The 13,292-nt window shown below is 48.4% G+C and overlaps 1 protein-coding gene across 1 annotated transcript; it reads right to left on the minus strand.

The window, feature by feature from the left end:
* Positions 1-10,506: 10,506 nt before the first annotated feature.
* Positions 10,507-12,952, minus strand: LOC147107702 (uncharacterized). The gene is made up of 2 exons (XM_086007425.1): positions 11,770-12,952; positions 10,507-11,017 (listed from the first exon to the last, which is right to left on the minus strand). The coding sequence occupies exons 1-2, from the start codon at positions 12,950-12,952 to the stop codon at positions 10,569-10,571; spliced, it is 1,632 nt and encodes a 543-aa protein (XP_085863551.1). The 3' UTR covers positions 10,507-10,568.
* Positions 12,953-13,292: the final 340 nt, after the last annotated feature.

Genomic DNA, 13,292 nt, shown 5'->3' on the forward strand with positions numbered 1-13,292 from the left:
TGCCCCAATCCCCAAGGAAGTGAACCCATCCCTCCTGCACCAAACCTGCAGCCATGCATTGACCTTTACAAATCTTCCTCTAATTAACCTGTGCAGCGCAAGGTTGGTGAAGAAATTTGGCGATTACTACCCTTGACGTCTTGTTGTTCAATCCAGTGCCTAATTCCTTACATTTCTTCTGCAAAATCTCAAATATATCTCATTGGTTTAATATGAACTTTGACTTTTGGGGGCTCGGCTTCCCTTCCCAGAAATTTCCCCACCCATTCCGTGATGTCCTTCACCCTCAAAGGCAACATAACAATTGGGACTCTCAGTCATAAATGCAAAAAAACCTGTTTATTCCTTAGATTATCTACTTCTTCTATCCCTGTGGAAGTTCTGCAACGTCTTTCCTTCTGCAGTATCGCTGCATTCTGAACTCTCTAACACTGTCTCTCAGGTGATCACATTTTAGAGAGTACAATTCAGGTACCCCTCATCCTCTCTGATGCTGTGGAGCATGACCAATTGCTCCTCAAGCACAGAAATCCTCAACTGCAGCGACACACAAAGAAAGAACTTGCATTTATATCGCACTTTCACAATCTCAGCACATCCCAAAGTGCTTTACAGCCAATGAAGTGTTTTTGAAGTGTAGCCACTGTTGTAATGTATTAACCAGCACTCAGTGCAAATATCTGCCCCTGAATACACTGAGGATGTACGAACACCATAAATCTCAATTCACACACATCATGAGAGTTCACTGCACTGCCAACCCTCTGGGGGAGAAATTCAGTATCGCCCCATATGGGGCGCCATTACTGGTGGTGCGCAAAGTTTAGCGCCTGGCGTTAATTATCACCTCCGACAGCAAACTTGGCTTTTATCGCCCCTGGAGGTGATTGGAGCACTAAATCAGGCGCTACACAACTCTCTTAAGGTGCTAAGGCCGAGGAGCGAGACACTAGCTCAGAGGGCGGGCGCAGCGCAGGTGCTGTCAGTTAGCGATTGAACACAGACACACTGGCGCCGGTCAGTACTTAAAGGGGAGGGTCGATCTTGCTCTGCAGCCACACCCTGCTCACTGGAGCCTTGAATCTCGGCCTGGACAGACCTGTGGCTAAATCTAGCAGCCAGGCACTATGGAAAGGGCCAGGGAGCGAGCACAGTGCCTCTGCGAGCGGGCTTTTGAGGCTCTGGTTCGCGGGGTGGAGCGCAGAAGATTCATTCTGTACCCAGAGAGTGGCAGGAGGCCTTTGCCACGCGAGTACAGAAGAGTGTGGAGGGAGGTGGCTCAGAGAGTGTCCTCAAGCAGCATGGTGCCTAGGACCCATGTGCAATGTAGGAAAAAGTTCAACGACCTCACTCAGGTCATCAGGGTGAGTGCCTTTTTTTCAAAACCTCTTCATCCCTCCACCTCAACTTCACTTTATGGCCAGAGGGTCTTGAAAGCCCCAATGCCCAACACTCATCCAACACCTGTGGCCCTTTCATGAAACACTCACGCACATTCCTCACTTTGCATACAGTAAGGGCTATTCAACCATGGGAGGCATTTCAGGCAAGATCATGGCTGCATACAGTAAGGGCTATTCAACCACGGGAGGCATTTCAGGCAAGATCATGGCTGCATATTTACTCAGACGCCATCCTTTTTCTTGCAGGCCAAGCTGTCTCATAATAGGAGACAGCAGCAACGGACCAGTGGAGGGCGGCCTCAGCTTCAACTCCTCAGCGATCTTGAGGAGCGCGTCCACAGGATTGTGGCAAGCTGGGTGATTGGTCCCGTCGCCACTGGAGACACCGACCCGGTTCTGGACAGCAATGGTAAGGTCATCACCTTTTTGTCCTCTCTCCTTCCACTTGTTCCTCACAACAGCAGCCTTTGACACTTTCAATCCAAATCACTAAATCGCTGCACTCATGCCTCCCTTGCTGCCACCCTGTCCTTACGCTAAAGCCACTCTTGTTCCTCCCTGCTTTCAAATGGTGATTCACCAGGTGAGGAGACGGGCCCTCAAGCTGCCAGTGAGAGTGAAGCTGAAGGCGAGGAGGAAGAGGAAGCCGGACCATCAGCACCACCCTCTACCGAGGCAGCCCATGCACATAGTGGGAATGCCTTCCCTGGAGAGGAGCAGGGGGGAATGGTCTGATGAGGGTGAAGCTCCAGGACCCAGTGGGCTGCAGCAACGCGATGGGGGTAGGGAAGCTCGGGGGCCTTCTCCTCAGAGGGAGAGTATGGCCTCGAGTCCTGCTGCACTGGACGCAGACGAGGAGTGGGTCCTCGCTGAGATGAGTGCCCAGGGGAAGTAAAGGCACACTGAGCTCATGGCTGCAGTGGCAAGGTTGCCCGAATCCATTGAATCACTGGCAAGGAGTGTGGAGCACTTCGCTGTTGCACAGGTGGCTGCCATGCAAATGCTAAGTGCTGCAATGCAGTCAGTGGTTGGTCTCATGCAGACGCAGATTGAGGCCACGCGAGCACTAACTGTTGCCACCCTCGCTGGATCGGGCAGATTTCCCCGGGGCTCTCACCGCTCCGCAGCAGGCCAGCAATCTGTGCTCCATCAGATTGCTCCGGATGCTGAAATGCTGCCCCGTGGGAGTGCCAGTGTGTCGGTCGAGCAGGGAGTTGCTGTCCTCTCTCAAGATGACAGCATTCCTGCTGCCACCACTGGCACTTCTCCACTGCAGTTACCACCACCTGTAGGACAGACTGCTGCCGCCCATGCCGTGTTGGTGCAGTCAGCAGCCGGGCCCTCCAGGCTCAGAGCTGGTCCAGGCCGTCCCTCAAGGGCATCTGCAGTCTCAGTTTCTGACACTCAGCAGCCTTCCCCCAGCCTTGCTCCAGCCACTGGGGTCCCATTACGGAGGAGCTGCAGGATGGGAAGGGGGGAATTTCACTGGGGAAGCAGATCACCCTCGAAGGGCAAAAAGTAGGAGGTGTGGCAAAATGTTTTTCATTGTTTTATTGAAGGCCGAGGTTCATGGTCAAATTTTTGTTACTGTTTTGGACATTGTCTCCAGGTTGTGAGAGCCAGTTATGTGAATGACTGCTTTTTTTTGTGTTTCTTTCTATTACTTTGTCATGCGGAAATGAGACACACAGAGTTTGTGAAATAAAGAAGTGTCTGTATTCAAAATGTACATGTTTGATCTTTGCACTCATTGTTGCCTTGACCGGCTTAGGGGTTGCAGGATGGTTTCATTCAGGTTGTTTGAATGGCAGAAGCCATTCCCTCAGAGGGGGCCTAGAAGCGACTTGCTATGAGCCTTTGACGGACGGCCCTTCCACTTTGTGCCTCCTTCCCACCTTGGTGCTGCTGATGATCATCCTCCTCATCTTTCTCCTCCTCCTCCTCCTCCTCCTCTGGTGGTGCTCCAATGTCTGGTGGCATTGGTTGGGTCCTGAGGATTGCAAGGTTATGCAGCATGCAGCACACAACAACGAAGTGGGAGACTCGCTCAGGCGAGTACTGCAGGGCTCCTCCAGAATGGTCCAGACAGCGGAACTGTTGCTTGAGCAAGCCGATTGTGTGCTCAACGATGTTCCTGATAGCTTGATGGCTCTCGTTGTATCGTAGCTCAGCAGGGGTGCTGGGTGAACAGAGCAGTGTCATCAGGCAGGTGCACAGAGGATATTGTAAGATTCGCAAAATTGATATTGTATTAATAAGGGTTGAATGGCAGAAGAGGCCATGATTTTAAAGACTGTTTTAAAAGAAGCCCAGGAAAAAGGGGCATTCAAAATGGCCACCAGACCCCGTGACCAACTTATTGGGACACTTTAAAATGGTTCCTGCAGTCCTCAGGCAGCTTTGTGGATTCAACCCACAGTAAGTTCTGGAAGCCGTTTCTGAGAGAACAAAACCAGACACCCACACATACATAAAGATTGGATGCAGATCCAGTCAGATCGGCCTGTAGATAAAGGCCATCTAAATGTTTACCCAGACAAAGGGGAACAGTTCCATATTCATAAAGAATGCATCAAGACCCGTTAAAGACATCAAGAAGACATTAAAAACAATGAAGGTCATTCCAGACCAGAGATGGCCCGTTACCGACCATCCAAGAACAGTTTAAAATATAATAACTACCCCGTTGTGCAACCAGCCCGCCAAAATTAAAACAAAGGACTAACCTGATTTGGCAATGATAGAACGGATTCTTTTACCCTCAGTCTGGTTCAGCAATCACTGAGTCGAATACAACTGGAGAGTTCAAACGATTTATTATCCGTGGAGTCTTACTCTGATATATCAGCACCGACTCCTGCAAGAGTCTGACGAATCCAACAGAGTAAGCAATTTTTCATACAGCGTGCTACATTATTATACCTGCATTGAGAAAGCATTAACACGTCGTACATTCTGCACCAATCCTGAGCTGTGCACGTATACTTTTAATTTGATTTCCTGGCCTGGCAGTTCGAGCTGGGCAAGCCACATTTTACTGAATGGGTTACAGCTAAGTAAACATCACGGTAATGCGTTTACGATCACCTATTGTCTGTATAACTTCTGCACGCCGCCCTACATTGTTCCTTATCAGCAAGGTGTACCATCGTGGGTGTCAGCCACATTAGCAGCTAAAGATCGGGTTAGCCTTTTTATTTTACTTCTTTGCTGCCTTTACAGTTTCTCGTTTCTTTTCCATTGACCTTGGTATTCTCATTCCCTCCTTTTATCATTCTATGATAACCAACCGTTATTCGGTTACGTTTATCCTATTTAGTCGATCAAATTCTTCATTATCATCGTACTTTACTTCCTTCATTTCACATTCATTGGTCTGTCTTACTATTAACATCTTCGGGCCACCTATTTTCTCCAAAGCTAGCTGCATTCTTCCTAACGCACATTTCATGATTGCTAGTCCAACAAAAATACAGACGATTGCAACTACTAGGTACATAGCCATATTTATCAACCAGTCATACCATCCTCCAAATCCCCAGTTTCCCCAGTTACTTGCTCCCTTCATATCATCCATTTGTTCCCTTATCTTTGTGATAAAGCAGGTGATGTTCTCTGTCTGGTCTCGGACTCCCATAAGGCATTTACCTTTTACTATTGCACAGACACCACCTTCTCGGGCCAGCAGGTAGTCTAGGGCATATCTGTTCTGCATAGTGAATAACCTGAGTTCCGACAATTCTTTAGTGACTGCGTCGAGGGCCCCCATGGTAGCATTACCCAGGATGGTGAGGCCACAGATAAGGTAGTTCCGGTTATTGGCGGCCAAATAGGCTCCAGTGTAGCCTATAGAGAACAGGCCAGCAAATCCATATCCTACAGAGGTTCCGTGTCCTCCTAGGGATTCAGGATCTTTCCACTTGGAGCAAAACTCTTTTGAGGCTGCCCTGGCTACTATTCTTCGGTGGGATGTCCATTGGGAGGGGCAAGGTACTGTGGTAGGGGTTAAGGTAGCGATGGCTACAGTCCGGGGGGCAGTATCTATTACCATGAAATTAGTGGCTTTTCTTTGGCCCAAGAAAAAGTAGCCTGGTTTGGTATATATCACGGATATGTGTTTCTGCCTTGTGGAAGGAAATAGTCAAAACCTCGGATCCCAACAGTATCAGCAGGCTGGGTATTAGCTATTTTTACTAGCATAAAGGTTTCCCCCCCTACCTTCAGAGTTGTCCCATCCCCTTCTCCACATAAAACTTGTACTCCTTCGGTTATCGACACACACACAGATTGCTCACATGTGCAGCTACCGGTGTCAGGTCCTATCGTACACTGATGGTGGAGGCAGCGTGTCACCAAGCAGGTGTAGTTCTGTTTAACCCCTACTGACCTACAACAATAGCCTGTCCCATTCCAACAATTCTCATAACCACCAGGGTTCCTGCTTAGTTTCAGGCAATTGGCGGGCGGGTTTAAGGTATAGGGTAATGTTATATTGGTTGTGGGAGGGGGGAGGTGAGTATCTAAAAGAAAGTCTGGGGGAACAATAACCGGGGTTGGGGCAAACACCCCCTCAACAGATATCAGGCGCGGATAACAAACAATTGACTCTGGTGAGTATAGGGCTGCGTGAGTCTGGAGGAATAGGTTGCCCGTCGGGGTTTCTTCAGGGAAAGTGTGTTGGAGATCTCGTTTACGTCTCTTTGTGAGGGTACCTTCTACCCTAAAATAGTCGAAGCTGCTCATAGGGGGCAGCCCATTTCTCTTCCTTTCCTGATTGAACTTCAGATAACGACTTTGTCCTTTGGTATCGGTAGTTCTACTGCATGGCCCTGCAGTAACAGACTTGGTCACCTGGCGTCGACAAACGTAATCAAATTTACACTCGGTCCAATAGCATGGCAATGTTCCTCTGTGTTTGTTTCTCAGCACTAGCGAGCGGTAGGGCTGTCTAATAAGCCCAATGTAGGTGTCCAAGTTGATCACGTTCCATTTCCCGAACCCGCCTGGGTTATCATCATTGCACCGAAGCACGTCTCCTTGGCATAGATGGTGTACCCGCTTAGGTTGGTTCCGCCGGCATGTTCTCCTTCTGGGCTGTTGAGTTATTCCAGGAGTGAGCAGGACACTGATGGAGAGGATCCACAGTGGCGTCTGCATGGCCGGTCGGCGCGGCACGTCTGTTTAAGGAGAGATTTCTTGGAAGCAAGAGAGGTTAGCATTCTTTAAGTTTTAGGCATAGCATTACTGACAATTTTACAGTGGTGGAGGTGAACCCAAGCACTCTTTCCCTCTATTTTGGCAGTAGTTGGGGTGGTGAGTAGGACTTGATAGGGTCCTTCCCAACGAGGTTCCAATCCTTTTCGCGTCCAATTCTTGATCAATACATACGCTCCGGGCTCGATTTTGGACGGACTGACTATAGGAGGGAGGTCGACGTAAGCAGCGCGTACCCGGGAGTGCAGACTTCTCAATGCCCTGGTTAACGACAAAATATAGTTAGTCATTTCTGCCGTCATGTGGTGAAAGTGGACAGTCTTTGGGACTTCCTGGTTCCACGGGGTTTTGAGAGGTTTGCCATATATGATTTCAGCAGGGCTTAACTTTGCTGCACCAGCCGGGGTAGTACGTATTAGGAACAAGGCCACGGGGAGTAATTTGAGCCAGGTAGTTCCCGTCTCGGCCTGTAATTTGGCAAGTTTATTTTTCAAGGTCTGATTAGCCCGTTCGACCAGTCCGGCGGCCTGTGGCCTGTAGGCACAATGTAGCTGCTGTTGGATGCCCATTTGAGTGCAGAATTCCTTGGTTACCTGACCCACGAAGTGAGGGCCGTTGTCTGAACTTAATCGGTTTGGAATTCCGTACCTGGGAATAATTTCTCTCATTAAAACTTTTACAACAGTGGAGGCTTTGTTATCCGTAGTCGGGTAGGCCTCAATCCACTTACTAAATACATCAACAATAACCAGTACATATTTATAACACTGACACCTTTCTAACTCGATGTAGTCCATCTGGAGGGTCTCAAAAGGACCCGTGGGTAACGGTGTCTTACCCATTTCACAAGGTATGCCTTTTCCCGGGTTATGCTGCTGACAAATGAGGCAGCGACTGCTAATACCTTGAGCCAGAGATTGTAATCTAGGATGCCACCATGTAGCTAATAATGTGTCACTAGTTGCTCTGACACCACAATGAGTTGCAAAGTGTATACATTCAATAACCCATAATGCTAGCTCATCTGACATACAAGTTTGCTCGGCAGGGGTGACCCATAGTTTAGACACACAATCATATGTACAACCGAGCTGTTTCCACAGTCCCTTATCACAGTCAGGAGCATCCTCCTGTAACTTAATGACGTCTTGGATAGTTGGCATTGGCTTTTCCGAGGGAGACTTGCTTTTATTTGAGCTTTTAGTCTGGCTCATCATTCTAGGCACAACCACTCGTTGTTCCTGGGACGCTTCCCTAGCTTCCTGGTCAGCGCATCTATTCCCTATATCTACTGGGGTTTGTCCTGCTGTGTGTGCGGAGCACTTTATCACAGAGATCTGTTTTGGTAGCATGAGGGCTTGTAGTAAGTCAGATACTAATTTCTGATGGGATATCTGTGTTCCTGCAGAGGTTAGGAACCCTCTGTTTTTCCATAATTGCCCGAAATCATGAACCACTCCGAAGGCATATCTCGAGTCTGTATAAACGTTAACCTTTAAGTCCTTCCCTAAGATACAAGCTCGTATTAATGCGAACAGTTCTGCTTGTTGGGCGGAATACGGAAACTCAAAGGCGGCAGACTCCAAAGTGTTACCGTCCTGATCTACGATTGCATATCCAGAAAGTCTTTTCCCAAGGGGACTGACGGATGCACTTCCATCTACATACATGGTTGTGTCAGGACTCTGCATTGGGGCATCAGATAGATCATCCCTGATGGAGGCATCCTCCTTGATTAAAAATAGACAATCATGTCCTGGGTCTGTTTGTTCGAGGGGTGGTTCTGTGAGAAAACATGCTGGGTTGATAGTAGTACAATGCTTAAATTGCAGTTTAGGATTATTCAACAGGTATATCTCATACTTATTTTGTCGGGCCATAGTGAGGTGCTGAGTTTGTAATTGGCCTAATAGTGCAGTTACCGAGTGCGAACTGTATACTGTAATATCTTGTTGCAAAGTTAGATTGGCAGCCGATTGTAGGCTATTATAGATGGCGGTCAGAATCTGGGTGCATACGGGATGCCCTAGCACTACCGGATCTAACTTCGAGGAGTAGTAAGCCACCGGCCTATGCTTGTCCCCATGTTTTTGAGTTAGGACAGCAGTCGAACAATCAGGGAGGATAGTGCAGTATAGCTGGAAGGGCCTGTCATACAGGGGTCTCCCCAGCGCTGGTGCTTGTGACAATGCTTCCTTTAGGTTTTCAAACGCTCTCAAGGCGACAGGATCTAACTGAAACTCGCCCTCCATACTGGTGTATGGTGTTAGTCGTTTGGTTTCTAGAGCGGTGTTGGGTATCCATTGTCTACAGTAGTTTACCATCCCCATCCATTGTCTCACTTGTTTTGCACTACGGGGTACGGGGAACTGACAGATTGGCTCAATCCTGCTTCTCTCTAGACTCCGCCCGGTTGCTGAGAGCATGAAGCCGAGAAACTTAACTTTCTGTTGAGCCACTAGTACCTTTGATTGAGAGACTACGTACCCTAGTGAGAATAGGTGATTAAGCAACTGGGCGGTGTCTTCCTGGTTACTTTGTTCGTCAGGGCTAGCTATTAGCAAATCATCCGTCCACGTATTGGACCAGAGCGGAACCATGTTTTAAGGTCAAAGTCTGCAACTGTCCTTGTAGGCACCTAGAGAATAATGTTGGAGAGTTTACAAAGCCTTGCGGCAGTCGGGTCCACGTATACTGTTGTCCATTATAAGTAAAGGCAAAGAGGTACTGGCTTGCCGGTTCCAGTGGCAAGGCGAAGAAGGCGTGTTGGAGATCGACTACTGCAAAGATTTTCGCTTGCGCAGGGACCTGGGCCAGAATGTGAGCTGGACTAGGTACTAGTGCATGAAGCAGTTGTACAATAGCATTGATAGATCGTAAGTCCTGTACTAATCTGTACTGGTTTGGCTTTCCTGATTTTGGAACTGCAAGTATGGGCGTGTTGCACGGGGACTGGCATTTAATCAGGATTCCTTGTTTCAGTAGTCCCGTGATCAGTTTATCAATGCTAGGTATCGCTTGTTGTTTCAGCGGATACTGTCGTATGGAGGGTAGTACAACATTTTCCTGTAGGGCGATTTGGATGGGAGTTATTTTAACGCATCCTACCTGTGTGGGGTCTTCTGCCCACACTTGCGGATTGACGTATTCCGGTACCTTATTCCCAACGTGGTGGTGCAACTGTGTCAAGGCTACCTTTGGTTCTTGGTAGAACAGGATAGTTCGACCGCCTGACAGGGCCTGCTCCTGCCGGTCATCTGGGTTAGCTTGTTCAACTGCCTATTTTACCATGGGCCCCAGATCTTTCGCAAGGTAGGGGGAGTTCACTTCCCGGGTGATGTGTGGGGCTACAGTTAGGGGTTGCTTCCACAATTCCGAGGGAACCTCAACATATTCTGCTTTTCCCTCCGGTCCCGTAACTATGGCTCGGAGAACAACATCCCACTCAGTCCCTCCATAAGCTTGGTAAAAACTCTCCAATTCCTTATCCTTTCCACTTCGATCATAAGCTAGGGTTACATGAGATGGGGGTTCATCCTTTAAGTCCAGAGTCCACCATTGTGGGGTGATAGAGACGTAACATTGTCTTTTAGGGGCCCATGGTTTTACAGTTATTCCTTCGTTCCCACACTCAAGTCTTAATTGAAATGCACATAACAGGTCTCTGGCCATGAGATTGCAATCCAGCCCAGTTGTGATCACGAATTGGTGTTTTACGGACTCATTTCGAAATGCTACTTCAACTGGTTCTGATATCGGGTACTGGCACACTTGTCCTTGGAATCCGGACAGGCTTTGTGTTTCCCCGGATTTAGGGAGATTGAGCTCCGATCGGACGGATGACATAGCTGCTCCGGTGTCTACCAGAAACGTATGCCAGTTCCCTCCAATCAGTAGTGATAGAACGGGCTCCTTGTCCGACTGGAACCCGTTCACCATGAGGTTGGCTAGTCAGTACTGGGGAGATGGATTATTCTGGGAGAAGTCTGTATATCTTCCTCGTCCCCGATTTCCCTGCCAACCTTCCCGTTGTCCTTGCATATGGCCCCCTCTTCCTTGTCTTCGGGAGGGACATTCCCTGCTCCAGTGGCCTTGCTGACCACAGTTAAAACAGGCATCTGACCCTGCTTGCTTCCCTCCTCTTCCTCTATCGCCGAAATTTTGTCTCGGGGGAGCGTAGGGTGGGCCATAATTAGGGACGGTCGGTCCGTCGGGATGGCTGATATATCTGTACCCTTGTTTATCAACCCACCCTGGGACACAGTACTGGGGCTCCGTCTGATATCCTATCACATCTTGGGTGGGCTTTGGCTCTTCCTTTTTCATCACATACTCAGTCTTGACTTTGACCTGGGGCTGACTCTCCTGACTCTTACTATCTTTCCAATATTGGCCCAGAACTTGGTGTCGGGGGCTTGCCGCGCGTGCAAGCCCCCGATGTGCACTTACCCGGCGCGCCGACATCTGAAACCTGGCCCGCAGTGGATTTCCTGTCAGTGGCCCAGTCCTGATCTCGGCGCGCTGTGCTAACCTGACCCAGCGGTGTAGTTAGTGCGATGTGCCGGCTGGGATCAGGTGAGCACTGTTCAGCCAATCAGGGGAGGGGAAACTTCATTCATAAGTTTGATAGTAAAGACTGTCAAACTCATGAAAAGTACGGCACCCCAAAACACTACTTAAACTTCAAATAAAATTTTAAAAAGCATCCCAATAATTAAATTAACTATGAATAACTTTAAAAAACTATTTTAAACAATTAATCAAATTTTTGAAAAAAATAAATTTTTTAAAAATAGGGTCTAAAACTAAACTTACCTTACTGTAGATTCTTTAAAAATAATATACCTGTGGGAAAAAAAATTCTAAATTGTACTAAAAGACCACTTACCTGTAAAACTAAGTACTTACGTGTGGTTTTTCAATGCGTAAAAACCGGAGCCCTTTACACATGCGCAAATCTGTAAAAATACAGGAAATCCAAGTCGCACGCGCTGCCCAATACCGCGCATGCGTTCAGCCTCTTAACCCCTTGGGTCAGAGGACAGGAAATGCCGGTTTTCAGCGCATGCGCTGTGCATGCTGAAAACCGGCAATTCCTCCTGGCACACGCGTGAGTACCCTGTCCGTACTCACGCGTTGTGACAGGAATTACTGGGCCAATATTTCACTGCCCTGGCCATCTGGCTGGGACTATTCTCTGACCAGTCCATATTGTTAGTCTTAATTGCTTCAGACACCGAGGTTGGTAGACAATTTATCAGAATAGCACAGTATTGCGGCGAGTTTGCTCCGTTCTGGTAATTAGCATCTCCTGACTGACTCCGATATACCTCAGAGAATCTCTCCAGGAATTCCTCTGCTCCCTCGCCCTTTCGTGGTTTAGTATCCAACACCTTGGATATATCAATGGGTTTCTGCAGGGTGGTGGTTAAAGCAGTGAGTATGGCACGTTCACGAGCAGCACCCTGTGCATTTTGAGCCTCTAATGCGGCATGGTCCGCAAAGCCTAGGTTAACCAAAAACCTTGCATGTTCGGCGGGAGTCAAGATCTGATGTACTAACGCCCATAAGTCTCTTGATTCAGCATTATAGACGAGTATAGTAGTCCGGAGGAATTCTACAAACAAGGTGGGGGATTTCTTCCTATCTGGCATCCCGGTTAAGATAGCCATTATCTCGTTAGGTTTCCAGGGGTAGAAGATACCTATGGCCCGGGGGTTATCGGCGGCCACTGGAGTATTCGCGTTAAAGGCAGGGTTAGGCATTTGTCTCACCGGCAACTGCCGGGGTGTCGGTTTATGTCTGGCGGGTCTCTCGGTATCGGATTCTGATTCCAGGGATGACAAGTCGTCTCCTGAATCTCCACTGTCAATGTCACTATGGTCCCGACACTCTAAAAAGGACCTTAAAGCCTTGAGGGTACTCTGGCTCTGACTCTCTAGTCTCTGACTTTGAATCATCTGCCTTTGATTTCTCCGTTTTCGTGACCTTGATGGACTGGGTTGGGGTGGGGAGGGTGGCATCGGGGGCCGATTATTCTTAGTCCTGAGTCGGGTGTAAAAGGCAACAGGGTCGGTATACTGGGGACCCGATTGTTGGTCTCCCATCTGGACCGGCGGGGGATTATTCATTTGAACCGTGACTGACGGCGGCGGGGAAACGGCACTGGCAGATACTTGAGGTGTCGGCGCGGGGGTTTGTCCAGTTGGTACGGGTGCCACCGGGGGATAAATGTTAACGTACGGGGGGGGAGCACGGGGAACAACATGAGCCCTGTGATTCCATTCTTCCAAATCATCATCACCATCTCCCTCTGTCAAGGCAAGGCCAACCATTGGAGTACGTAATCCACTCTTATCAGTCTTTCCAGACTCGCCCATGGTCTTTTCAGACTCCTGTTTCGAGCGTTTCTCATGAGCACATTCCTTTTTCAATACCTCTACTGGTTTAACTACCCCTCTTTCGGTAAGTCCTATTCCTAATTTTAAGGCATTATCCTGCCAACTTGCTAACAAGGAAGTTTCTCTTAGTTCCTGGCAGTACTGTCTCCATAGGGCAATTAGTTCTTTGGCTGTGGTACCCCTGTTACTTCTCCAAATTAGTTCTTGAGCCTTTTTAGCGGCATCTAGGTTCTTAGTTCCTCCTAGTGGCCATTGATCACTTCCTAATTTCTTA

This window comes from Somniosus microcephalus, chromosome 14, assembly GCF_052327205.1.
Source record: "Somniosus microcephalus isolate GS21.2 chromosome 14, FLI_Smic_1.0, whole genome shotgun sequence".
NCBI classification, from domain to species: Eukaryota; Metazoa; Chordata; class Chondrichthyes; order Squaliformes; family Somniosidae; genus Somniosus; species Somniosus microcephalus.